We start from the raw sequence: 27612 nt of genomic DNA on the forward strand, positions 1-27612 counted from the left end.
ATTTAACCAACTCTGGAACTATAAGTAAAATCTTAATTCACCACAGGCATCGTGGTCTTTTTTTTTTTTTTTTGGTGATTGCTGCCACCAATGAATCCACATTAGGCAAACATAGCTTTTCCAGCGCAGGCGTGAAAACGGAGTAGACATACGACATAACCTTTGCCAACCGAAGGGTAGTGTCCGGGGTGACCCATCGAGCAGTGATGATTTCCTTAGTCTCATGCACTGGAAAAGACTTAGGCGATCTAGTGCTTACCATTTTAAGATTAGCAGATGCAGGTGTAGCAGGATCAGAAGAAGAAATATTAAGAACCTGGAGACCTTAGGTATAAAGGAAGGCAACTCTTCCTAATGAAACACTCTCCCGCGGTGGGATCATCAGATTCCTCTGTAAATAGCTCCCCCTCCTCCAATTCCTCCTGCATCTGTGCAAAAAGAGACTGCCCTGACATGAACATATTCCTAAAAGAAAAGTCCGTAAACCATTATTAAACTGGACTTGGGAAAATCCACTGCTTATTCCTGGGATAAGCAGCATGAAATCTATTTTATTCTTTTGGGAGGTATCAGTTACCTGTGACTTGGATTACGAACTGTTAGAAATAGAATACTGGATTTGATGGTCCTTTGGTCTGTCCCTGTATGGCAAATGCTTAGATAAATATGTTAATGTGCTAATGGCCAATCAATATATATAAAAGGCGAGTGTCGTACTCACTCGCAAATGCGCAGTAGAGACCTTCTCTGCCCCGCCCCCGCGTCAATATGTGATGATGGGAGGCGGAACAGAGAGGGTCTGTACTGCGCATTTCTGAGGGAGGGACACCGCCGTCTAACGCTCCTCCCACCCGAGTCGCCGCCGCCACCCACCTTCTACCCGGTCGGGCCCTCGCTCCACTATTGAAACAGCGAGGGTCCGTGAACGCAGCACTGAGCTCTGCTGAGCTGCCGACATCGCCCTTCTTTCTTCTTCTCTGCCTCTGTCCCGCCCTCGACGACGTTACGTCACACGAGGGCGGGACAGGCAGAGAAGAAGAAGGAAGGCCGATGTCGGCAGCTCAGCAGAGCTCAGTGCTGCGTTCCCGGACCCTCGCTGTTTCAATAGTGGAGCGAGGGCCCAACCGGGTGGAAGGTGGGTGGTGACGGCTCGGGGGGGGAGGGGGGGGCGTGAATTCGGAGGGGGAGGGGCAGCGGCGAACTCGGCAGCGGGGGCGGGCCTTTCAACCCCCCCTTCCTATAATAGCCCGTTTTTACGGGCTCAAAGGCTAGTTATTCATATTTGGTGTTTGTCTTTGGCTGAAAAATGTCTTCAATTATTTGTATTTGGTGGAATAGCAAATGAAAAATGCTATTCAATACAGTTGCAAGGTGATATAATACTGGAAAAAATTCCTGGGTAGCTGCACATGAAAGTTCATGATAAAAGCAGGAGACTGCTGAATCAAAACAAACAAACCAACCCCCACCTGTCTACCATGTACAAGATACAGTCAGGTTTCTTTTTTGGCAATTAAGCCCTTTATAAATGACTTTACAAATGTGTAGCCAGGGCAGACAGAACTGTGTAATGGCAAATCTATTAAGCAAAGAAGAATACAGCTGTAAGTTCTAAAACGTATCAGCTGAATATAGCAACTTACCTCCTATATTAACATTTTATACTATGATACAGGAAGATACCCTAACAATTAAACTAACTAAAGCGTGCCCACATGACTTTATCAACGATTGTTATATATTGACCATGTTTTTCATAATCCTTATTGCTATCCCTAATATTTTCCTCTCCATATATTCCTCTTCATCTTCCTATGCCTACCTCACTACGCCCATTCCCTTTTACACCTAATTCCTCCATATTTAATCTAACTGTACACCCAATTCCTCCATTGTTCAATTTACTTATTTGCTAACCCCATTATTATTACGTTTACTACTAATGTACACTCTTCATATGACTTGTAATTTTTTTATTGTTACTATGTAAGCCGCATTGAGCCTGCCATGTGTGGGAAAGCGCGGGGTACAAATGTAATAAATAAATAATATTTACCTGGAATCAACTCCATCAAAAACTTTTTGGAATTGGCTGCCAATGACTTCCTGTTTTAAGTAATAAAGCATCCGAACTCGAAGTAAAACCCTGGCAACAACCAAGAGAAACGCCCATGATTAATGAATCAGTAAAACCCAACAGAAAAAATTTAAGGCTTTACTTTCATAAATATTTTTTAAACAGAATTAACACCTTGACAGTTCACAGAGGAATATTCATGCCCCAAGTCCCAACCAGGCACACTGGAATCAAAATCATTCTGTTAAAAAGCAGCAATGCTACCAAACAAATAATTTAGCACATACATGAGTGAACAAGTCATTAGGACATCATTTTTTAAAATCTGCTCAACCCAAGAAAGTTGGAAAGCATTATTACCAAAGGGGTTTAGAATATTTGTCAGTCTGTCTGTCTGGGGGAAAAGTAACTCTAAGAATATTTAATACAAGGAGATGAAACTTGGCAAGTAGAAAAAACCCAGTAGGACACATCAAGGTTGAAAATGGCTCAGATGAGGGTTTTCAGAGAAATAAGGCCCCCCACTCCCCAAAAGCCCAATGCATTTCTATGGGAGCAGTTCTAACTTCTGCAGCATAGAAGCTTGCACACACTGAGCAGTTAGGGAATTCCTCCTTTTCATAACATCTCTCCCTGTTCTCTACTCACCCAAACTGCCCCTATCTCACCCTTACAACTGGTCTACTACTCTGCAAAGTTCCTCCACTCCCTAAAATTACCACCCTGCCAACTGCACCCCACCAAAAAAAAAACTCTAAGCCCTGCAATTGCCCCAACACCTCCCAAATTCCCCCATCCCTATAAATGACATCCTTGCAATGGCCAACCACTTGCAAACCACTCACACACACAAAACCTGCACCGCCCTCCTACTGGCCCACTAGCAAAATGACACCCCCTGCAATTGCTTCCCCACTTTGCAAACTGCCAATACTCCCAGAAACTACCTCATAATCTATCCTCTGAAACTGTTCCAACACCCCCACAAACTTCCTTGCCCTCAATTGCCTTGCCACCCATAAACTGACCCACCTCCAAAAACTACCCATGCAATTGCTCCATCACCACATGAAGTGCACAACCCTAAAAAACTAGCCCCCCCCCCCCCCCCAATCTTCCCTATACTCAAACACACTTGTATAGAGGGTTTGGAAATAATTCTATGAACTATTACACATGTTTTCCCCGTTTGTTTCTAATTTGCTCTTTATCACTCTGGAGAGAAAGAAGCGCTTGACATTTTTAAAAGATCCTCATACACAGTCACATCCACTGTTATGAATTCATGCAGATCAGAAGACATCTCTCCTCAATACCATAAAAGGAAGGGGGGATGGTTACAGCAAAAAACATCCTTTAGTCTAAAAGTGTAAATATCTAAATAAAGTATTAAAAAGAAATGAACTTTTGAAGAACAAACAGGAGAAGGAAGGGAGCCAATAAACAGAGAAAGCTAGGATTTTCAAAGCTACTTTATACTTCTGCTATACCTTTTTATAGTATATTATACTTTAAAATACACAGACAAAATTAGTTTCAAAAACCTCTAGCCATATAACCTTGCAAGCTCTACCTCTTATCTAAATTTGAAACCAAATGAATAAACATAAGAAACATTAAAGGGTCAACAAGAAAAGCTTGTAGATGAAGACAGCTTATTGTTGGTCTCCCAAAGACAGAGGTTTAGGTGTTATGTGCACTCTGATAATGGTGAAAAAGGAGAAATGATATCTTACCTGATAATTTTCTTTCCTTTAATCCTACCAGACCAACCCAGAACCTGTAGGTTATGTCCAATGACCAGAAGATGGAGACAGAGAAAAAAAGTAGTTCTGTGTGATTTGGTCCTTAATTGCACCGTGCAGCCTTAGAATGCTCAATATTTTGAATGACCAAACAATGGTGCTTATGTTCACACTTCCGGTCAAACTTTGTATTCATCCATTATCTTCATGATGAAGGTACTGTTGTACTCTGACACATACTTCTCTAACTGGGTCAGGAGCTGCCTGAAATTCTGCTAAGTTAGAGGCATTGTAAAATAGAAGTACTTCTAACTGAGAAATAAGAAAACAGGAGAACAACTCAGAATGGAAGCATATCATTAATATTCAAACAGGAAGGGATTCTGAACTGGTCTTGCAGGACTAAAGGAAAACAAATTATCAGGTAAGACAATTTCTCCTTCCTTAGCATCCATACCAGATCAGTCCAGAACCTGTGGGATATAGCAAAGCAGTTCCCAGTTAGGGACAGGAAGGCTGGAGACATCCCAAGAAACCAAGCGCAGTTGCAAATGCAAGTACATCCAGAGCTCAGACTGGATATAAAAATGGAAGCTGTTACTTCAACCCATCTCAAAAACCAAAAAAAAAAAGGTTTGGTAGAAGTAAATATTAGATGGACAGAATCTTCCCAATTACACATGTTGAGAAAAGAACTTTGTGCATGCAAATTTTTTTTCATGTGGGCAAGACGTTTAAAAACCCAATACTTCTCCTCCAAAGGGACACCACCTTGAAGGGGTGGAGGGGCTTGTGTGTTTCAATGACTTCGAGGGCTATGCTGAAGGGTTACCCATATCAGACAGGCCTCTGAGGAGAAACCAGACAAAGTGTGTCCCAAACTGGGAGAGTGGTAAGATGGTGACCTGAAGTTCGTATGCTCAACGGCCCAGTTGCCCTCTGAAGTTTTGTCTTCTTTACGTAAATTTCCTCTCTGCAATTGCAGTTACCTTAACTGAGAGGAAGGGGACAACCGGCGGTCAGCCACCGATGGCCAGCGTTTTATCCCCTGAGCAGCAAGTGCGGGACCGCTGCGCGACGAACTGCCCACATATGAAAGGGTTGGAGAGTCCTTTGATTAGCGCCGGCGAAGGAGCGTCGACGCTCTTGGACCTGGAAAAAACAACTCCATCGCTCCCGAATTATTCAACCACCATGCCCAAAGGAGTGGAGGAGTGAGTTAGAGGTATATGCTGAAACGGAGGACGTTTATAGCAGAACCCGAATCGGCGGAACCACTCCTAAACACCTATGAGAAATCAACTTGGAGTTTTTGGCTCCCGTGGAGGTTACATTGAATACCATCTGGAAGGCGCTTCGGGACCTAACGGTGGCAGTAAATAATTTGTTTCAGATATAATTTTATTAGAGAGTTACATGGACAATTCAACTGAACCCTTTGAGAGAAAAAAATTTGATATAACAAATGATTCTACATGAGCAAGAAGTGGTTATGATTTTGAACATGATAATAGACCAGAAATTTTGAATAATAAAAAGAATATTATTATAGATGATTAATATCGAGATTATTGTTTTTCCCAGAGTTCCGGGTATGACTCAAAGTTTTCCTCAGAAATATTTCCTCAAATTATTACTTTAAAAGGAGTGAAGCCTGTGAAAACTGGGATTACTTTAATCAGTGGGATTTGAATTAGAGACTTAAGTATAAGTATTGTTAAATAACTTCTGGTTTTTAAAAGAGAAAGAATGTAATCAGATGTATTATTTCTAACTAATATTGGACAATAAGTATGTTTTCAATGAAATGATTTGACTATACACCGTATTGGCCTTGAAGAAGCCAACCAGATGATCAATGTGGAATAATGAATTGGACGAGTAATATCTGGGGATAATCAGGTTAATACCACGGGTTTTTTTTCTGTTTACTGTTTAATTGATCTCCTTATCTTGTTTCACTCTCCCTATTTAGTGGTCTAAGGAAGAGAATAGAATTACCTGACTGAAATAATTCCTACATATTATTTTCTCTGTATTTTGATAAGATATAATACAGCCAGAGACCCCCCACTGGAATGATGGAGGGCTGAAAGGGGCTGAACCTTAAAGCTCAGGTCATATAGAAACCCTGATAAAGTCAACAATGTAATGGCTAGTATGGCTAGGAGCTTGCTGGAAAAGCATGGCCTAGTTTTTAAACCTAGACTAAGACCTGAATGGCCTGAATTGGAAAAGTAAGGGCAAGAAATATGAAAACAAAATGGAAGATCTAAAATATGAACACAAAATGGAAACCTTAATATCAGTTACAAAGTGGAATTTTCTCTAATTTCCCCATCTAAGTTAGAAAAACAAGTTAGAGAAACAAGTGTGTCATGCCAGGTGCAAGGAAATGGTTGGGAAAGAATGGATGGCAACTTTCTGTTGTGGTCAGCTATTTTGAAGTAAACAAGTGTAACACTGAAGTGAATGCAGACCCATTGATTTGTATGCACCCAAAATTGTATAAAAGGAAGAGCAAAACTGGGCGTGTAGAGAGATGCTCCAGATTTCCTCCTGAAATGCTGTCAGTCAGACCTCTGAAGGCAGATTGATGTTCTTGATTGACTTGGACTGCATTGGTAAGATGTAATAAAAATCTCTATCTATAATCTATTTCTCTTATCTGTTCTTTACACAGTATCTAGAAGAGTAAACTAATCTTGGGGTTAAAATGGTTGGTAGGAGCATACCACATTACACACCTATTGGTAGAGAGTCAGATGAGAACAAATATGAAAGCCTTCTAGGAAACCTCTCTGGAAGGTGGCTAGCTTGCCAACCTACTAGAGGGGATCTTTATGGGTCTATCCAACCCAATTAAAAACAATTTCCAGCAAGTTGTTTTATCGCTTGTAAAAATTTAAATGGTTATAAATAAAAAAATTTTTTTTAAAACCCCCCGATACTTTTTGAGCACCTGTACTAGCAATACATTTCCCTTATAGAGCACAAAAAAAAACAACACACATATGACTGGAACATTACATGAGCGTTTATCAATGTCTTTTAATCTCCTGGACAATAATCAGATTATAATGATCCCAAAGTTAAAGGATGTGGGACTATGGAGCCAGATGTTACGAATTAAAATTATATAGTACACCAAGCAAATTCCCAAATCACTTTCTTACCCCTTTGCAATTAAGATCAGCACAATCCATAAATCAGGCTTCCTCACATTTATAGAACAAATTGAATTATGGTTTCATGCATATTAAAAGATGACTAAGCTCCATGGATATTTTGCTAGGCTTGATTTTATTTTTTTAATTACATATTAAAAAGGAGAACCCTGACTCAGAGCTACTCTCTCCCCTCCCATCTCCTTTGCTTATTATCTTATCACTGAAACCTGATCCAGTACTGATCTCAACAGCTTGAAAGGCAGACCCTCTTCCTAAGTAAGTGAAGAGAGGGAAGCAATGATCAGTAGCCCACAGTGAAAAGAAACCAAAATGAATATCTTCAAACTACTCCTAATAATCTACTCCTTAACACTAACCACCCCTCTTACAGAAAGTAACATTATATGCTTATTATACAATCATCAATGATTGATCAGATACACCACACCTCAACAAACTGACAACAACTTAAACAAAGGAAGACCACCAACATGCGGACAACCACCACAGAATGCAAAGAAGGGTTCAAACAAACTCAAGAAACAACAACTAATAAGTCCACACAATACAAAACGTAGAAGACCCACTCCAAACAATCCAAGTGGGCTGCATCAACGCCAGATCCGCAGTAAACAAAACAGCAATACTAACAGACTGGATCATGGCAGAAGACCTTGACCTACTCTTCATCAATGAAACCTGGCTCCATGACCAAAAGGACCCCATAATCCTAGACCTATGCCCTCCAGGATACAAAATCACACACTGGACCAGAAAGGAAAAGAGAGGTGGAGGCATAGCACTAATCTATCGATCCCACTTTACCGCCGAAACTCCTGCCGAGTGCATGACACCTCAACTTGAAATGGCCTCAATCAGAAACCACAACAAAACCCTTCGCGATCATTTGAAGTGTGTCCTGTTTTACAGACCTCCAGGCAATTGGAACGAAGGCCAGACTAACTTCATGGACTTCATTTTCAAACACATGTGTAACCAATTCCAATGTACTAGTAATAGGAGACATCAACCTTAACTTAGAAGACCCAAACTCAATCAACGTATGAGAATGTAAGGAATTCCTCCAATATGGGATCTCAAATGGCCACAAATGCAAGCAACCCACGACAAAGGGCACCCACTTGATCTCATCTCACACAAACTTTCAACAGACCGGAACTTAATAATAACAGACATTAAATGGACAGAAACACCCTGGACTGATCACTACAAACTAAACTTATCCCTACACTGGCGGAAGAAGGGAGTACACCAAATACAAGAACACACATCCTACAGAAAAAGAGGTCAAGCAGACACGAAAACATTCCGGCAACAGATATATAACAATGAATGGACAGCACAAACAGACTCCATACGCTACCTCATGGAATGGGATAAAAGATGAATATGCATACTAGATGAAATAGCCCCCTTAAGAACAATATCTTCACGTAAGTATAGCTCGATACCATGGTTCAATGATGAACTGAAAAAGCTAAAAACACAATCCAGAAAACTCGAACGAGCATGGAAATAACCAAAAGATAAACACACACTCAACACATGGAAACAAATCACAAAGAAAGTACAAATATGCTATAAGACAGACCAAAAGATAATACTATAAAACTAAAATAGGGACAGAATACAAAGACACAAAGAAATTATACCAACTCATGAACAATCTCCTAGACACCAACCTGGTCACTACATCGAATACAGACATCCCATCTGCAGATGAACTTGCTAATTATTTCAATGAAAAAACTGTAAACCTACGCAACACGCTACCTCAGCACAACACTGACATCGAAAACTTCCTTAACGAGTTGGACCCAACCACTGGAGAATACCCGGCTGACCAAACCTGGTTAAATTTTGCCCTCCACACCGTCGATACAGTTGCACGGGCAATCAGCAGGTTCTCCAACACGCACTGTAAACTAGATACCTGCCCCAACTACCTAATGAAATCCGCCCCTGACCGCTTCATAGTAGACCTCACATCCCACCCAAAATACATGCTACAGCAAGGTCTCTTCCCTAAGGAAAATGGCAATATCCTACTCACCCCGATACCAAAAGACATCAAGAAAAAAAACAAATGAAATCACTAACTACAGTCCAGTAGCATCGATCCCGTTGTCAGTCAAACTGATGGAAAGCATGGTAACCAAACTTACAGAATATATAAACAAATTCTCAATATTACACAAATCAGTCAGGTTTTCGCTCCCTCCACAGCACAGAAACAGTACTATTCACTCTCCTGGCCAAATTCAAGCAGGAAATAGCAATAGGCAAAAATATCCTTCTCCTCCAATTCGTCAAGTCCAGTGCATTCGACATGGTAAACCACAATATATTAATAAGAGTACTAGGTAAGTTCTGGATTGGTGGAAACATACTTAGCTGGATCAAGGGTTTCCTAATCACAAGAACATACCAAGTAAAATCAAACTCAAACATATCATCACCATGGAAAGCAGACTGTGGAGTACCACAAGGATCACCACTATCACCGATCCTCTTCAACCTAATGATGACCCCACTAGTCAAGTCCTTATCCAACCAAGGCCTTAACCCCTTCATCTCTGCAGACGATGTCACAATATACATTCCTTACAAATCTAAACTGAGAGAAATCACTAACGAAATCAAGATCAGCTTGAACATCATGGACTCTTGGGCAAATGCATTTCAACTAAAACGCAACAAAGAAAAAACACACTGTCTTATCCTCTCATCCCAACACAGCGCGGACAACCCCACAATTATCGACACCCCAGATTACACCCTCCCTATTCTCAGACAGCCTGAAAATCCTCGGCGTTACATTGGACCGCAACCTAACACTAGAGAGCCAAGTGAAATCCACAACAAAGAAAATGTTCCATTCAATGTGGAAACTCAAATACGTGAAACAATTCTTCCCGAGGGAAACATTTTGCACCTGATACAATCAATGGTACTAAGTCATTTAGACTACTGGAATGGAATTTATGCGGGATGCAAAGAACAAACAATAAAGAAACTTCAGACCGCTCAAAACATGGCAGCTAGACTTATCTTTGGAAAAACGCGATTTGAAAGCGCAAAACCCCTCCGCAAAAAACTACACTGGCTCCCAATCAAAGAATGCATTGCTTTCAAAATCTGCACTCTGGTTCACAAAATTATCTACGGTGAAGCCCCGGGATACATAACAGACCTGATCGACCTACCAACTAGAAACACATCCGAATCAACACGAACGTACCTAAATCTGCACTACCCAAGCTGCAAAGGACTCAAATACAAATCAACGTACGCATCCAGTTTCTCCTACATAAGCACACAACTGTGGAACGCATTACCCAAAGCCTTGAAAACTACGTACCTAAACTTCCACAAAAAACTAACCTGTTTAAAAAGGCATACCCTACCAATCCAACATAAATGCCTGATCTCTGCAACACAACAAAACTAAAGTACGTAATGGACATAACACAACTCTTCCGTTGAACGATTCCCTAATGTGGCTGTGCTACATGAACCTTTATCTTATCACAATATCACTTTGTATTTGCTTACACCGGAGTCTGCAAACACCTCTCCAGTACTATGTAAGCCACATTGAGCCTACAAATAGGTGGGAAAATGTGGCCTACAAATGTAACAAATAAATAAAATAAAAATATCTAAAATATAGTGTTGACTGTGAATTGGTAAAAGATGAAAAGAGATGCCTTCCTGTCACTTTATGATGTATTAGGGATCTATTTCTCCTATTTTGTCTATGGGGAAAAAGATGTATGCTGTGTATATGACAGGAGATCTATTTGAGAAGTCTGCAAATCACAACCTTGAACTAGCATATGCAGTACTCAGCCGCTTACAGGGTTAAATATCAGCTTTTTGCCATTATAAGAGATTGTTGAAGAAGACAGGCCAGCTCTCTACTCTTGCTTAAGGATTGAAAAGATTTATGGTGTTGTGTTTGCAGGAGTACAGATATAGGGATCCTACAGAGCACAATTAAAGACAAGGATGTTTTCAAGTACAGGCGTCCTTCGTGGTTCCAGCGTTTCCTTAATACAAGTTCTTTTGGCTCGTGCATGCACGTGTACCCAGAACTAGACACGTGCTAACCCCAGAAGCTCGCAGCGGTCAATACCACATCTGCCGCCCCGAGGAATGTTGTGGGATCTGACAGAAGGCTTGTCCAGGTGTCCTGACTTTCAAGGTGCATGGGAGGAGGGGAAGAAGGGGAGGACCGAGACATTTGTGAGCAACCATTTAAACAAAGTGATAAACATTCCTAGTATGTATGAGCGATCGCTCACCCTTGAGAGAAAACTGCTGAGGAGTATATGAGTTGCTTAACCTCACTGGAGTAAAGAAACAGAAGTAGAATTAAAAAAAAAAGGTCAGCTGATTTTCCAGGAACTAAGATGAAGTTTGTAAAGAAGGAGATCAATAGAAATCAAACAAAATAAAACATGGAAAAGAAAATAAGGTGATACCTTTTTTATTGGACATAATACATTTCTTGATTAGCTTTCGAAGGTTGCCCTTCTTCGTCAGATCGGAAATAAGCAAATGTGCTATTTCCGATCTGACGAAGAAGGGCAACCTTTGAAAGCTAATCAAGAAATGTATTAAGTTATGTCCAATAAAAAAGGTATCATCTTATTTTCTTTTCCATGTTTTATTTTGTTTGATTTCTATTGATAACCTTAAGAGTGGACTAACACGGCTACCACACTCCTCTACTAAAGAAGGAGAGAAAGAGGCGCCAAGGCCAATCTTCCATCTGAAAAATAAGATTACTCCAAGAATTCTTGTAAACCAAAATTCTCTGAGCTGGGGAAGAGAAAACCAAGGAGATTCACCGAGAGTGAAAAGTTTAATTCATCTTTCTAAATGTTCCCAGAAAGATAATAGAACCCCCACCCCCCATCCTGAGTATAGAATTACCAAAAAATTCTCACAAAAGGAGAACAATGCCACAACGTGGATGCAACTAAAAAAGCAATTAGGATGTTAGGATTTATTTGGAAAGGAATGGAAAACAAAAATGAGAATGTTATAGTGCCATTATATCACTCTGTGGTGCGACCATACCTTGAAAACTGTGAGTGCAATTCTGGTCACCACATCTCAAAAAAGATATAGCGGAATCAGAAAAGGTATAGAGAAGGATGATGAAAATGATAAAGAAGATGGGACAACTTCCCTATGAGGAAAGGCTAAAGCAGTTAGGGCTTTTCAGCTTGGAGAAGAGACAGCTGAGGGGAGATATGACAGAGGTCTATAAAATACTGAGTGGACTGGAATGGGTAGATAAGAATTGCTTCTGGGATCTTGTCAGGTACTTGTGACCTGGATTGCCCCCTGTTGGAAACAGGATACTGGGTTTGATGGACCTTTGGTCTTTCTCTCTCTCTGGGAGTGCTATATTCAGCTAAATACACATAATGTATTTGGGGCCAAATCGAACTGAATATTCAGTACAGCCCTATATATATATATATAGATAGATGAAAATTTACAATACATTAGACAAGTATTAAGAGATGTAAATATCTAAAGATTCTAAATATCCTCTAAGACGAATGCTAAGAGTCTGATGAATCTAGCCCTTGCAAACTGTAAGACTGAACCTGAGATGGGGGAAATGAATTTCCCAATGTCATAATAAATAGTGGTGGTGCAGAGTGGGGTAAAGCCCCCTGCCACATTATAACCAGTGTGTCACAAACCTTAACTTGACCATATGCTGTCACATGAATGCTCTCTGCCCTGTTCTAAAGAACTCATGCTCTGCCTTGCATTTAAGAAAGGTAGTGTCTGTGACCCGAGGAACGGTTTATCCAGTGGCATCTGACGCAGGCATGCAGATAACTCTGGACAAGGATTATTGTTTACACAGCGCCAAACTACTTGGAGCCCCAAGTATTGGAGGATATCCAAAGATGGCATAAAAGACATTCTTGTAGCTATGCTCAGCCACAACAAAAAGGCAAGGTTCAATTACCTAACTCAATGATATCACAATGTGAAGGGCACTGTTGTAAAGAAGTGATATAAAGATGCATCTGCAACAGCAGAGGATAGTACACAATTCCCACAACAGCAATAACAACAGACAGAAGATCATCACTAGAGCACAACTACCTCTTGCATCGCCAGTCCTTGCTGTCCAGCTATCACCATCAAGAAATGACTAAACATACTAAGATCATATATTTTAAGTACTGTGATCACTACTACAGTTGGGTTTACAGATGACTTTTACCAATAGGGAGTGGATATTATCATCTGAATTCTGTTCATATTAGTTCTCTAAGTATTTGTATTAGGAATTAATAAAGTGCATACAGAACAGTAAGTTTTAGGACAGATTTATCTTCGTGACTAAATATTTCTCTATCTATTCTACTTGGACCTTGGGACCTGTGTTTAGGTGTGGCACTATCTATACACCAACTGTACATCCTTTGGGGGTGTCTTTCATAGTGGAATTTTAATCCGAGTTTCAATGGCTTGAAGCCCAGTGAACTAATGATAAGACTATTCCTCTACTACAGGCAGTGCCCAGCTTTGCTAGAAGATCTATGCCAGAAGGTACTACAGTCCACCTATGAAACAGAATGGACTGAAATACCACTGCCTGCTACAGCAAGACCAGGTTGCTATCGTGCTGCTCCATAAAAAGCAAAATGCTCCTTTCTAGATAACATGGCATTTTTCTCCCCTCCCCCCCTTTTTTTTTTTTTTTACAGTTAGCAGGATAAATTCCTAAGAACGCCCTGTTTCTATTGGTTTACAAGCATTTTTGTAGGCAAAGAGTTTGAGCTTCTTTACTGATTCCTGACTATGGTTCCAAAAGTTGGCCCTCAGGCTCCTAGTTATATGGCCAAAGGAAGACTTGATATGCCACCAAATAGACCCCCAAAACAGGATCCTTATCTGAAGATTTAAGGCACTGCAGTAAGACCTTTGGAAGAAAATGTCCTCCGTGCTCTTCCATGAAAATGAAGGCAAAAGGCCTGAAGCAGTAGATGAACAGCAAAAACCTCCAGAGAGATGAAAGATCAGAATACTCGAGGCCAAGCTACTTATGTCACCTGATCCTGATAGAAGTTAGAAGGTTGGAACGTGCATGGAATAAAAAGAAAGACAACCCCACACTTAATGCCTGGAAACAACTTCAAAGAAAATATAAATATACTATAAGACAAACTAAAAGATTATACTACAAAACTAAAATTGGACCAAACTACAAGGACACACATAAACTCTTCCAACTCGTGAATCAACTACTAGATACTACACCAGTCACAACCAACAGCAAAGATACACCAGGTGCAGACAATCTCGCGAAATACTTCAATGAGAAAATCATGAAACTGCAACTTATAAATACCTGTCAGCAACACTGACTACACCGATCTCCTTGACTGTCTAGATCCAGACCCTGGTGTATACCCAGCAGACAGAACCTGGACCAACTTCGAGATACTATCGGAGGATCTCATCTCCCACACACTCAAAAGATTCGCCAAATCTCATTGCAAATTAGACATATGCCCAAACAACCTTATGACATCTGCCCCTCAACAATTCATAACAGACCTAACAAACCATTTGAACTATATGTTACAAAATGGACTCTTCCCGAAGGAGAAAGGAAATATTCTACTCACCCCCATACCCAAAGACGCAAAGAAATGTGCGAGTGAACTAACCAACCACAGACCAGTAGCATCCATTCCCTTAATAACTAAACTAATGGAAGGAATGGTGACCACACAACTTACAAACTATTTAAACAAATTCTCAATACTACACGACTACCAGTCAGGATTTCGGTCTAACCACAGTACTGAAACAGTACTAGTTACTCTCATGACTAAATTCAAACAATTGATTGCAACTGGCAAAAACGTACTACTCCTACAATTTGACATGTCCAGCGCCTTCGACATGGTTGATCACGGAATACTATTACATATCCTAGAGTACTTTGGAATTGGAGGCAACGTTTTGAATTGTTCAAAGGGTTCCTAACCACACAATCATACCAAGTGACATCTAATTCGACTACATCAGCCACATGGATACCTGAATGTGGAGATCCACAGGGATCCCCCCTCTCGCCGACCTTATTCAACTTGATGATGATACCCTTGGCCAAACTACTATCAAACCAAAACCTCAACCCATACATATACGCAGATGACGTAACGATCTACATCCCATTTAAACAAGATTTAGGGGCGATCCAAGATGGCGGCGTAACAGGTTGCATGAAACAGCAGCTCTGAACCAGACTTGGCAAAAACATATTTCCTCGAGGAAGAATGCCACATACTAAAAGAAAGGGGATAACAAGGGTAGTTCCCCCACCTACCTCGACTCCCTGCTAGGAGAGGAAATATCTCTTTCACCACCAGCAACAGTGAGGCCTCCCTGCCCGGCGTCAATGACAGGGCCTGATGAACAGCAACGCCTTACCGGAAGTGTTGCGAGCGAAGCTGTTAGTGAGGGGCGGGAAGCGTTGGAGAAGACGCCGAGAGCAGAAGAAACATCAATAGGAACAATGAAGGAGGTAAATCTGGCAATGATTTGGACAATGTTGAACAAAATGGATGGGACATTACAACGAACTTCAGGAGAAGTGAGTACTTTTGAAAAGCAATTCCAAGGACTGAATTTAAAAGTTGACCAGTTAAAAATGGATATTGCTGAAAAAGTGACTGATTTCCAGAATAAAGTAGATTCTCTTCAAGAGTTCAAAGTTAGTGTGGTTAAAGATAATGCAGATATCCGAAGGAAATTGGATCAAATTGAGAACTTCAATAAAAGATTAAATTGTGATTATTGAACTTTCCCAAACTCCCAGGGATTAATCCTTATGATTTATTTAAAAGATACCTAAATTAAGTTTTAAAAATGCCCCTGGAAGCGATGCCGCCTGTCAATAAGATATATTATATTCCAAGTCCCAAAGGAGAGAATGGGAAAAAACAGGATGGATTACACACTAATTTAGATCTTGAGAACATTTCAGCAACACTAGAGCGTTCAGTGGATGAAAATGCAGACCGGTCAACTTTGATAGTTTCCTTAATTTTTGAACAGGATTTGAACAATATAATGAAACTCTATTTTAAAAATCTACAAACCTGTTTTGGTGGGGTGAAAGTACAAATCTTCCCTGATGTTACAAAATCGACCCAACAGAGAAGGAAAGCTTTTCTAGCATTAAAAGCAAGAACGTTGGAGATAGGCGGGATGTTTTTCCTTGCCTATCCGTGTAAATGTTTAGTTAGGTTGGGTCAGGTTAAATACACCTTTTTTTCACCAGATAGTCTAAAATCATTTCTAGATTCTAAGCAAATGAAATAGTTAAAGTAAATGGGAGTATTTACGCCACCTTATTTCTTTTGTATATGGTCATATAATAATCCTTCCCAAACTCTGATCGCCCCATGATTTAAATGGGGTCTAAGGAAGCATAAAATGTGTGTTTGTGAAAGTATGCTACCTTTTTCCTTTTTTGCTTATTGTTTATATGAAGAATTATTTAATTTCTTATTAATTTAATTATTGCTGTATTTCAAAACAAGTGTAATCTTGTTAAAATTGAAAATCAATAAACAAACTGAAATAAAAACAAGATTTAAAGGAAATTTCCAATGATATCAACCAGAGCCTACATATCATGCATTCATGGGCGGATGCATTTCAGCTGAAACTCAATGCAGAAAAAATCCAATGCCTAATACTCACCTCTCAACATAACATGAACAAATTCACTACTACTACTACTTAGCATTTCTATAGCGCTGCCAGGGTTACACAGCGCTGTACAAGTTTAACATGGGGAAGGACCGTCCCTGCTCAAAAGAGCTTACAATCTAAAGGTTACAAACTATGTAGTCAGTGTAGGTATCATGAGTGGGGAAGGTGGTTATGCGCCAAAACTGAATCTTCCAATTTCGGACACCCTAAAAATTCATGGAGTTACCATTGATCATCACCTAACACTTGAAAATCACGCGAAAAATACAACCAAGATGTTCCACGCAATGTGGAAATTAAAAAGAGTAAGACCTTTCTTCCCAAGGACCGTCTTCTGTAACCTGGTACAATCAATGGTACTCAGCCATTTAGACTATTGCAACGCACTCTATGCTGACTGCAAAGAGCAAATAATCAAGAAACTTCAGACAGCCCAGAACACTGCAGCTAGACTCATATTCGGCAAAACAAAATATGAAAGTGCTAAACCCCTACGAGAAAAGCTACACTGGCTCCCACTCAAAGAACGCATCACGTTCAAAATATGTACCCTAGTTCACAAAATCATTCATGGAGATGCTCCAGCCTACATGTCAGACCTGATAGACTTACCACCCAGGAACGCTAAAAAAACATCACGCACATTCCTTAATCTTCACTTCCCCAACTGCAAAGGTCTGAACTATAAACTAACGCATGCATCAACCTTTTCCTACTTGAGCACACAATTCTGGAACGCGCTGCCGCGTAACTAAAAAATGATCTATTAACTAATTAACTTCCGCAAACTATTGAAGACCCATCTCTTTAACAAGACATACCACAAAGATCAACAAATGTGAACTCCTACACATTTATCCAGAACTGCCTTACGATATTTGCTGTTATACTATCATCATGCTTTATCATTATCATGTTTACCCAAGATCTTTTTGCAATACTAAATGTCTATTTTCTTATATACTTCCACTACTCATGATATATTGTAAGCCACATTGAGCCTGCAAAGAGGTGGGAAAATGTGGGATACAAATACAATAAATAAATAAATAGTGAGTATCTCGGTCAACAGACTGAAATCTGATGTTAGTATTAACCCACTGGGAGCTTTAAGGATGACGGTTCAGTACAGAATGCTGAATTAAGGTCACTATCTTATACTACAACATGCTACGAACATCAAGGATAGACCAGACTTGTAGCTCTAGGAGTGTAGCGACCAGTGCAAGAACAGAGAACTCTGCAGGGTCTTGAATGAGCTCAAGGCTACTAGACTAAAAATACAGATGCTACCATAAATTCCACCACATGCATCTGGACCGATGTGGTGCAGAAGCAATTCTATACAGAAAAGAATTGGAACACTTCCTGAACTTGCAGAAAACACAGGCATCCAGCCTACTCTAGGAGAGATTGACCCTCAGCCAAGACATTTGGAAGCAGCACTTAGGTTACCATCTCTTGGTTTCTTAATGAGCACTGGCTTAGACCAGCCAGATGACCCCATATGAATATACTCTGAATCCTTTTCAGGAATTAAAGGGTGCATCCAATAAAAACTCACAAAGCACACTTAGGGGGGAGAAGTTGTCCCCCCCCCTTTGTGGCTTCACAGATAAGGGAATGTATTAGACAACCAAAAAGAAAAGGGGCAGCTCTAGGAGTATATTCCAGTTATGAACATGATTTTGGTAGCCATTTCACTGCTCGTTGATCTAGAAGGAACAGCAGCATAATATGCACTGCTACCACCAGGACAGGGGCACAATGGCTGTAAGGAAACCAGGCAGCCACTTGCGCATCCCTGAGCAAACCTCATATTTCTATGAAGGAGCAAAGGCAGAGCACAGCAATTTGCAACAAGGAGGCGCCCTTTTGTCGAAGACTTCCTTCCTGATGGAGGGAGGGAAGGAGGGAGCTGCTGCATTATTATTGCTTTTGGCCTCTGAATTTAAACAACGACCAGCATTGGGAAGAAGGCCTGAGGTGAGGAAAGACCTCCCATAAGTACTTCTAGACAGCTTCTGAATTTTGGTCCCCAAGTTTTAGGACTTCTTCAATAGACAGTTCGCTCTTGAAGAGGATTGAACTGCAGAGAGCCGTGTCTGCAGGAGCCCCAAGAAGCATGGCTGAAACACTACAGCCCTATATTGAACTAGTACTGACTAGGTAATATGGAGGATCCAAGCAAAGGAACTCCTAGTATCACTTACCTCCATCACGCAAGACTCACCAGCAGTCAACATTTCCAAGAAATGTAGGTCCAGTGTAGGGATGTTCAAGTCCTTTCTCCTCTGCATACTGTTACCTGCAGGAAGGTCAACACAGCCCCAATCTGGACCTCACATAGGACTCTTCAATCTAGAACCACTGCATATGGCTGCCTGGAACTAGACAGACTAAAGAAAAAAGAAAGATTGTTCGAACTACAACTCATGGAGGTCCCTAAATTCTGTGCTTCCCTCTAATTATAGTTTTACATAAGGACAGCCCCACCTAGGTGACCAATTACCTTATTTTTCTCTTCACCAGGAAAAGAACATAAAAACCCCTTATCTTTCTCCAATTTACGACTAGAATCAGGTATCATAGGCTGAGGATTTTCCATCTCTATCTGTAAAATGAGTAAGGAAGAACTTATGGTGGGTGGAGGCTGATGATCACCTAGGAATTCAGGGTACTCCTTCAAATTAACATCCCTCATGGCCCATGTGAGAGCTACATGGAGATCTAGCCTTAGAAAAAAAGGGTCACCAGTTTCTCTCTCCCAGACAACCTCCTCACTGAGGCACTGTCCCTTTCTGTGGCGGTAATTTCCTTGTCTGCTGAATTGGCTATCTCCTTCTCCTCTTGCTCCAATCAGTGGAATTGATCTTGCATCACAAAACATTTCCAAAGGCAATCTGTGGTTCTTTCTATGCAGGGGATACAGACTACAGCTGAGAAGGGCTCAAGCAGAACCTGAAGACGCTGCTGAAGTAGGCCACCCAGGATCTTATTGTTGTTTAATTATTCTCAGAGTGCATAACATTTTCATGCATCACAAGCCTAATCTGGCTTTAAAGGCAATCTGGGAAGCTTCAGTTGTGTAGAGGGGCAAATGGTCAGTTCTGCAGGCTGCTCCCACTATTGCTCCCCTGACTGGGAAGCATAGAGGCGCTCTGACATGCATGTGATGCCACCTGCTGAAATATTAATTCAGCGAAGAACTGGAACTGTGCCTGCTCTGCCATGACTTAATGAAGATAAGTAGCTTTCACAAACAGAAACAGAGAAAGGGAGCTAAAGGACCCGAAATGCTTTACTTATGAATTTTTTAATGCTAGGTCTTCCTCTAAATACACTGCAAAGACCACAGCTCAATCTGGGGAGCCTCTCCAGCTTTGCTTTTGGCTGGGCGCTAAACCTATGTAGACTGCCCCAGCCCACATGGCTCCTGCTTTCCTGAAGAAAAAGAAACATGAAGAGGGAGGGGAGGGACCTCAGTCTTCTTTGAGTTATCCCCCTTCACTGAGGCCCACATCTAGAATTATGCTCTGAAAGTGACCTCAGATGTGAGGGATGAGCTGGCAGGAAAGACTGGTGCTTTGGCCAAGTCTTTCTGAAATCAACTTTGCTGCTGGCCCAAACATTTTGTCTCTCACACAAATTCTCTCAGAACTATCTACAAAATATGAAAACATGCCTCCTCATGGTGTGGGTGCAAACTCCCAACTGTTTCCACTAACCAGTATTATAGCCTGGAACAAACAGCAGAGTTTGAAGCTTTTCTAATGTTCTGAGGTGAAGAAACAACTTCACATTCAATCATTTAAACTCCTTCCAGGGAAAAAGAAGAAAATAGTATTGAACAAAGGAGGGGGAGTGAGAGGAAGAGAAGAATTTGGACTCCTCTGTCATCTATGCTCCAGGTGGGGTTTTTTTCCTCTAATTTAATGGAGTTTAAAACCTCAAGTGAGGTACCCCTCTCGCTCAACTGATACCCAATTATCTAACTGGGTCAGGAGCTGCCTCAATAACCAGTCCAGAAGGTACCCTCTGCACACCTGACGCCCAGTTCTCCAGGTGGGTCAGCAGCTTCTCAGAAAGAGTACAGGAGCTGCATGGTTGGTCTGTCTGTCCGTCCATCTATCTAATCCACTACACACAGAGAAATACTGAGCATTCCAAGGCTGCACCATGTCATTAACAAGTGGATTACACAGAACAACTTTGTTTCTGTCTCTATTTGCTGGTCGAAGGAAATAACCCATAGGTAGACAGGTCTGGTGTAGACACTAAGGAATATTACAGATTATCCAGTTTGGCCCCCATTGCAATACTTGACCATAAGATTATTCAAAAGAAGCTGACAAACACTTTCTTACTATAAACAGCTTTAAGATCATGTTAATTGACTAACCATAAAAGTTTCTGTATTGTGACTTACTTATTACAGTGGTGCTTTAGGTGTTTTTTATAGCCCTCATCTTGTAGCAGGTGCTCTGGATTGTTCTTTTGAAGCCATTCTGCCTTGTGTATATCAAATGTGCTTGCCTGGGTCTTTGCTTTCTTTCCTTTCCTACCTCGGGGTACAGGGGCAGACAAACCTGCATGGAATAACAAACAGATAAAATAAATCTGGTGGAAACTATTGCTGGTAAGGACTATGTATGATTTGGAAAATATAAATTACATTTTCTTTTTATCCTAAAAAAAAAAAAGAAGAAGAAGGGAATTCAAAGTTAGAAAGCAGCATGGGATGATAAATCAGACAATATAACAACCAGCAAATGATACATACCTGTTCTCCGAGGACAGCAGGCTGATTGTTCTCACGACTGGGTTGACATCCACGGCAGCCCCCACCAACCGGAACAAAACTTTGCGGGCGGTCCTGCACGCAGGGCACGCCCACCGCGCATGCGCGGCCGTCTTCCCGCCCGTGCGCGACCGTTCCCGCTCAGTTGAATGACAAGCAAAGGAATGAGTAAAACGCAACTCCAAAGGGGAGGAGGGAGGGTAGGTGAGAACAATCAGCCTGCTGTCCTCGGAGAACACCTGCTACAGGTATGTATCATTCGCTTTCTCCGATGACAAGCAGGCTGCTTGTTCTCACGACTGGGGTATCCCTAGCTCTCAGGCTCACTCAAAACAAGAACCCAGGTCAATTGAACCTCGCAACGGCGAGGGCATAACAGAAATTGACCTACGAAGAACAACTAACTGAGAGTGCAGCCTGAACAGAATAAAATCGGGTCCTGGAGGGTGGAGTTGGATTCAAACCCCAAACAGATTCTGCAGCACAGACTGCCCGAACCGACTGTCGCGTCGGGTATCCTGCTGAAGGCAGTAATGTGATGTGAATGTGTGGACAGATGACCACGTCGCAGCCTTGCAAATCTCTTCAATAGTGGCTGACTTCAAGTGGGCCACTGACGCTGCCATGGCTCTAACACTATGAGCTGTGACATGACCCTCAAGAGCCAGCCCAGCCTGGGCATAAGTGAAGGAAATGCAATCTGCTAGCCAATTGGAGATGGTGCGTTTCCCGACAGCGACCCCCTTTCTATTGGGGTCGAAATAAACAATTGGGCGGACTGTCTGTGGGGCTGTGTCCGCTCCAGATAGAAGGCCAACGCTCGCTTGCAGTCCAATGTGTGCAACTGACGTTCAGCAGGGCGGGTATGCGGTCTGGGAAAGAATGTTGGCAAGACAATTGACTGGTTAAGATGGAACTCCGACACCACCTTTGGCAGGAACTTAGGGTGAGTGCGGAGTACTACTCTGTTATGATGAAATTTTGTATAAGCAGCATGAGCTACCAGGGCTTGAAGCTCACTGACTCTACGAGCTGAAGTAACTGCCACCAAGAAAATGACCTTCCAGGTCAGGTACTTCAGATGGAAGAATTCAGTGGCTCAAAAGGAGGTTTCATCAGCTGGGTGAGGACGACTTTGAGATCCCATGACACTGCAGGAGGCTTGACAGGAGGCCTTGACAAAAGCAAACCTCTCATAAATCGAACGACTAAAGGCTCGCCAGAGATGGCTTTACCCTCTACACGATGATGGTAAACACTAATCGCACTAAGGTGATTCCTTACTGAGTTGGTCTTGAAACCAGACTCTGATAAGTGCAGAAGGTATTCAAGCAGGTTCTGTGCAGGACAAGAACTAGGTTCCAGGGCCTTGCTCTCACACCAAACGACAAACCTCCTCCACTTGAAAAAGTAACTCTTTTTAGTGGAATCCTTTCTAGAGGCAAGCAAGACGCGGGAGACACCCTCAGACAAACCCAACGAAGCAAAATCTACGCCCTCAACATCCAGGCTGTGAGAGCCAGAGACTGAAGGTTGGGGTGCAGAAGCGCTCCGTCATTCTGCGAAATGAGAGTCGGAAAACACTCCAATCTCTACGGTTCTTCGGAGGACAACTCCAGAAGTAGAGGGAACCAGATCTGACGGGGCCAAAAAGGCGCTATCAGAATCATGGTGCCGTGGTCTTGCTTGAGCCTCAGCAAGGTCTTCCCCACCAAAGGTATGGGAGGATAAGCATACAGGAGGCCGTTCCCCCAATGGAGGAGAAAGGCATCCGACGCCAATCTGCCGTGCGCCTGTAGTCTGGAACAGAACAGAGGCAGCTTGTGGTTGGTCTGAGAGGCGAAAAGGTCCACCGAGGAGGTGCCCCACTCTCGGAAGATCTTGCGTACCACTCTGGAATGGAGCGACCACTCGTGCGGTTGCATGACTCTGCTCAGCCTGTCGGCCAGACTGTTTACGCCTGCCAGGTATGTGGCTTGGAGAAGCATGCCGAACTGGCAAGCCCAACGCCACATTCTGACAGCTTCCTGACACAGGGGGCGAGATCCGGTGCCCCCCTGCTTGTTGATATAATAAATTGCAACCTGATTGTCTGTCCGAATTTGGATGATTTGGTAGGACAGCCGATCTCTGAAGGCCTTCGGTGCGTTCCACACCGCTCGGAGCTCCAGGAGGTTGATCTGAAGATCTTGTTCCTGGAGGGACCACAGTCCCTGGGTGTGGAGCCCATCAACATGAGCTCCCCACCCCAGGCGAGATGCATCCGTTGTCAGCACCTTCGTGGGCTGCGGAATTTGGAATGGACGTCCCAGGGTCAAATTGGTCCGAATCGTCCACCAGTGCAGTGAATTGTGGCAACTGACAGACAGGCGGATGACATCTTCTAGATTCCCGGTAGCTTGGCACCACTGGGAAGCTAGGGTCCATTGAGCAGATCTCATGTGAAGGCGAGCCATGGGAGTCACATGAACCGTGGAGGCCATATGGCCCAGGAGTCTCAACATCTGCCGAGCTGTGACCTGCTGAGACGCTCTGGTCTGGGAAGCGAAGGACAGGAGATTCTGCGCCCTTGCTTCGGGAAAAGGCCTGAGCCGTCTGAGAATTCAGCAGAGCTCCTATGAATTCCAGAGATTGGACTGGCTGGAGATGGGACTTCGGGTAATTTATCACAAACCCCAGCAGCTCCATAAGGAGAATAGTGCACTGCATGGAACGAAGAGCTCCTGCCTCTGAGGTGCTTTTGACCAGCCAATCGTCGAGATACAGGAACACGTGCACCCCCAGCTTGTGTAGATACGCCGCAACCACCACGAGACACTTCGTGAACACCCGTGGTGCAGAGGCGAGCCCAAAGGGCAGCACACAATACTGAAAGTGCCGTGTCCCCAGATGGAATCGGAGATACTGTCTGTGAGCTGGCAGTATCGGGATGTGAGTGTAAGCGTCCTTTAAATCCAGGGAACATAGCCAATCGTCTTTCTGAATCATGGGTAGAAGGGTGCCCAAGGAAAGCATCCTGAACTTCTCTCTGACCAGATATTTGTTCAGGCCTCTCAGGTCTAGGATGGGGCGCATCCACCCTGTTTTCTTTTCCACAAGGAAGTACCTGGAATAGAATCCCTGCCCTCGACCGCATTGGCGCTGAGAAGGGTGGAGAGTTCCTCTGCAAGTACCTGCTTGTGATGGGAGCTGAAGGATTGGGCTCCTGGTGGGCAATTTGGCGGGGTGGAGATCAAATTCAGGGTGTATCCGCACCGCACTATTTGGAGAACCCACTGGTCGGAGGTTACGAGAGGCCACCTTTGGTGAAAAACTTTCAACCTCCCCCCGACCGGCAGGTCGTCCGGTACGGGTACTTTGATGGCGGCTATGTTCCCATGGATCCAGTCAAATGCCCGTCCCCTGCTTTTGCTGTGGAGGCGCAGGGGGCTGCTTAGGCGCACGCTGTTGACGGGAACGAGCGCGCTGGGACTGTCCCTGTGCCTGAGGAGGCCTTCGGGCTGGCTGGGTGTACCTGCGCTTGCTGTAGGCCTAGGGCGCAGTCTGCCGGGCCCGGGAAAAACGTCCACCTGCAGAGGTGGATGCTGAAGGCGCCCTGTGGGAGAGCTTGTCGAGAGCGGTTTTTACCGCTGGTGTAGTTGGTCCACCAACTGCTCGACCTTCTCGCCGAAAATGTTATCCCCCCGGCAAGGGATATCCGCCAGTTGCTGCTGGGTGCGGTTGTCCAGGTCAGAGGCACACAGCCATGAGAGTCTGCGCATCACTATACCTTGGGCCGCAGCTCGAGATGCCACATCACAGGTGTCATAGATACCCCTGGACAGGAACTTTCTGCAAGCCTTCAGCTGCCTGACCACCTCCTGAAACGGCCTGGACTGCTCCGGGGGGAGCTTGTCGACCAGGTCCGCCAGTTGCCTCACATTGTTCAGCATGTGAATGCTCTTGTAGAGCTGGTATGATTGGATGCAGGTCACGAGCATGGAAGATTGGTAGGCCTTCCTCCCAAACGAGTCCAGAGTGCGAGACTCCCGCCCAGGGGGTGCTGAGGCGGTATCCCTCGAACTCCGTGCTCTCTTGAGAGCAGAGTCCACGACCGCCAAGTCATGAGGCAATTGAGGCCACATCAACTCTGGGTCTGAGTGGATCCTGTATTGGGACTCCGCTTTCTTGGGGATGGTGGGATTAGATAGTGGCTTCAGCCAGTTCTGAAGCAGTGTCTCCTTAAGGACATTGTGCAACGGCACCATGGAAGACTCTCTAGGTGGTGATGGATAGTCGAGGACTTCGAGCATCTCCGCCCTCGGCTCATCCACAGTAACCACGGGAAAGGGAATGCAAATAGACATATCCCTGACAAAGGAGGCAAAGGAGAGGCTCTCGGGGGGCGAGAGCTTCCTCTCCGGTGAAGGAGTGGGGTCGGAGGGAAGGTCCACAGACTCCTCTGAGGAGAACTATCTGGGGTCCTCATCCTCCCCCCACGAGGCCTCCTCCTCCTCGGTGTCAGACATGAGCTCTCTCAGCTCAGACCTCAACCAGGCCCATCTTGACTGCGAGGAACCACGTCCTCGATGATGGCGTCGAGCGGTGGACTCCCATGCCAGCGGGGACGAAGCTCCCTCCATCGACGTCGACTCCACCTGCGTGGCGGTCGACACCGGTGCCGCAAGCGGCGTTGGCGTCGGAGGCCTCGGCATCGGGCCACAGCACACCGGCGCCTCCATCAACGGCGCCGGGGGCGCAAGCACCCCCGGTGCCGGCAGAGCCTGGCGCATCAGCCCTTCCAGGATACCAGGAAGGATGGCTCGGAAGCACTTGTCTAGGCCCACTGTCGGGAAAGGCTGGGGGGTCGGTGTGGGTGTCGGTGCCGGAAGCTGCTCGGGTCCAGGAGACGGTACCGAAGTACCCGCGGACTGACGCAGCGACACCTCTTCAACCGAGGGGGAACGCTCCTCCCGGCACTGCCGCTTCCTGGGCATCGAGTCCTCTCTCGAAGTACCAGAGCTGGCAGTCCCGTGCGCCATGGGCGACCGATGACGGTGCTTCTTTGCTTTCTTTCGATGCCCGTCATCGGCGCTCGGCGGAAGAGATGAGGAGGAGGTGGAACCCCCCCCCCCCCGGCCTCGAGGAATCGGATCCGACAGGGTTCGGTCCCGATGGCCCTGGGTAGAGGGCATAGCTAGGGCAGACTGCCCGCGCGGCCGCTGACCCCCGCCGTCACTGGCAGGCCGGCGGGCCAACGGTACCTGTACTCCTGGGGTCAGTGCCAGAGTCGGCGCCGATTTCGTCGACATCGGTACCGGTACTGAAGACCCGGCCATCGATACCGATGCCGTCAAGGTCAACATCGAAGGGCCGGCACAAGTTCCACAAAGACGGTCCCGAAGAACTTGCCTCACCACCTGTGTCTGCTTCCTTAAGCCGAGACACAAGGTGCACGTCTTGGAATTATGCTCCGGGCCGAGGCACTGGAGGCACCAAGCGTGGGTATCGGTCTGCGAGATCTGCCGGCTGCACCGACCACACTTTTTGAATCCGCTCGGGACCTTCGAGGACATCGACGGAAAAATCGCGTCGGTGAGGTCAAAGTCGTCGATGGTGGCGGTGAAAAGCACACCCGAAAAAGAAACGACTGCGCGGCCACAAGGCTGCAACGAAGCGCCCTCGCGGCTAAGAACGACGAGGACAACTCCTTTTTTTTTTCAGTTTCCTAAGAAAAAAAGGACCACGGGAACGCGTACGCGAAACAAGAAAAAACTGCTGCTAGGCTGCAATCCGGTTTCCGGAGCTGACAAAGAGAGAGACGGTAACAGGTCTCTCTCCAGCGCGGAATAGAAAAAAAACTGAGCGGGAACGGTCGCGCACGGGCGGGAAGACGGCCGCGCATGCGCGGTGGGCGTGCCCTGCGTGTGGGACCGCCCGCGAAGTTTTCTTCCGGTTGGTGGGGGCTGCCGTGGACGTCAACTCAGTCGTGAGAACAAGCAGCCTGCTTGTCCTCGGAGAATGTATGTTACCTTGCATATTGGG

General features: G+C 44.2%; 1 protein-coding gene across 5 annotated transcripts in view; it reads right to left on the minus strand.

The window, feature by feature from the left end:
* LOC115470793 (chromodomain-helicase-DNA-binding protein 9-like) overlaps positions 1–27612 on the minus strand; it is a 624303-nt gene that overhangs the window by 167255 nt on the left and 429436 nt on the right. For all 5 annotated transcript variants that reach the window (XM_030204322.1, XM_030204321.1, XM_030204320.1 and 2 more), the window contains 2 exons: positions 21217–21376; positions 2057–2146 (listed from right to left, as the gene is read on the minus strand). In XM_030204322.1, coding sequence (XP_030060182.1) covers positions 2057–2146; positions 21217–21376 — 250 coding nt within the window. The remainder of the gene's footprint in view (positions 1–2056; positions 2147–21216; positions 21377–27612) is intronic.

This window comes from Microcaecilia unicolor, chromosome 5, assembly GCF_901765095.1.
Source record: "Microcaecilia unicolor chromosome 5, aMicUni1.1, whole genome shotgun sequence".
Lineage (NCBI taxonomy): Eukaryota > Metazoa > Chordata > Amphibia > Gymnophiona > Siphonopidae > Microcaecilia > Microcaecilia unicolor.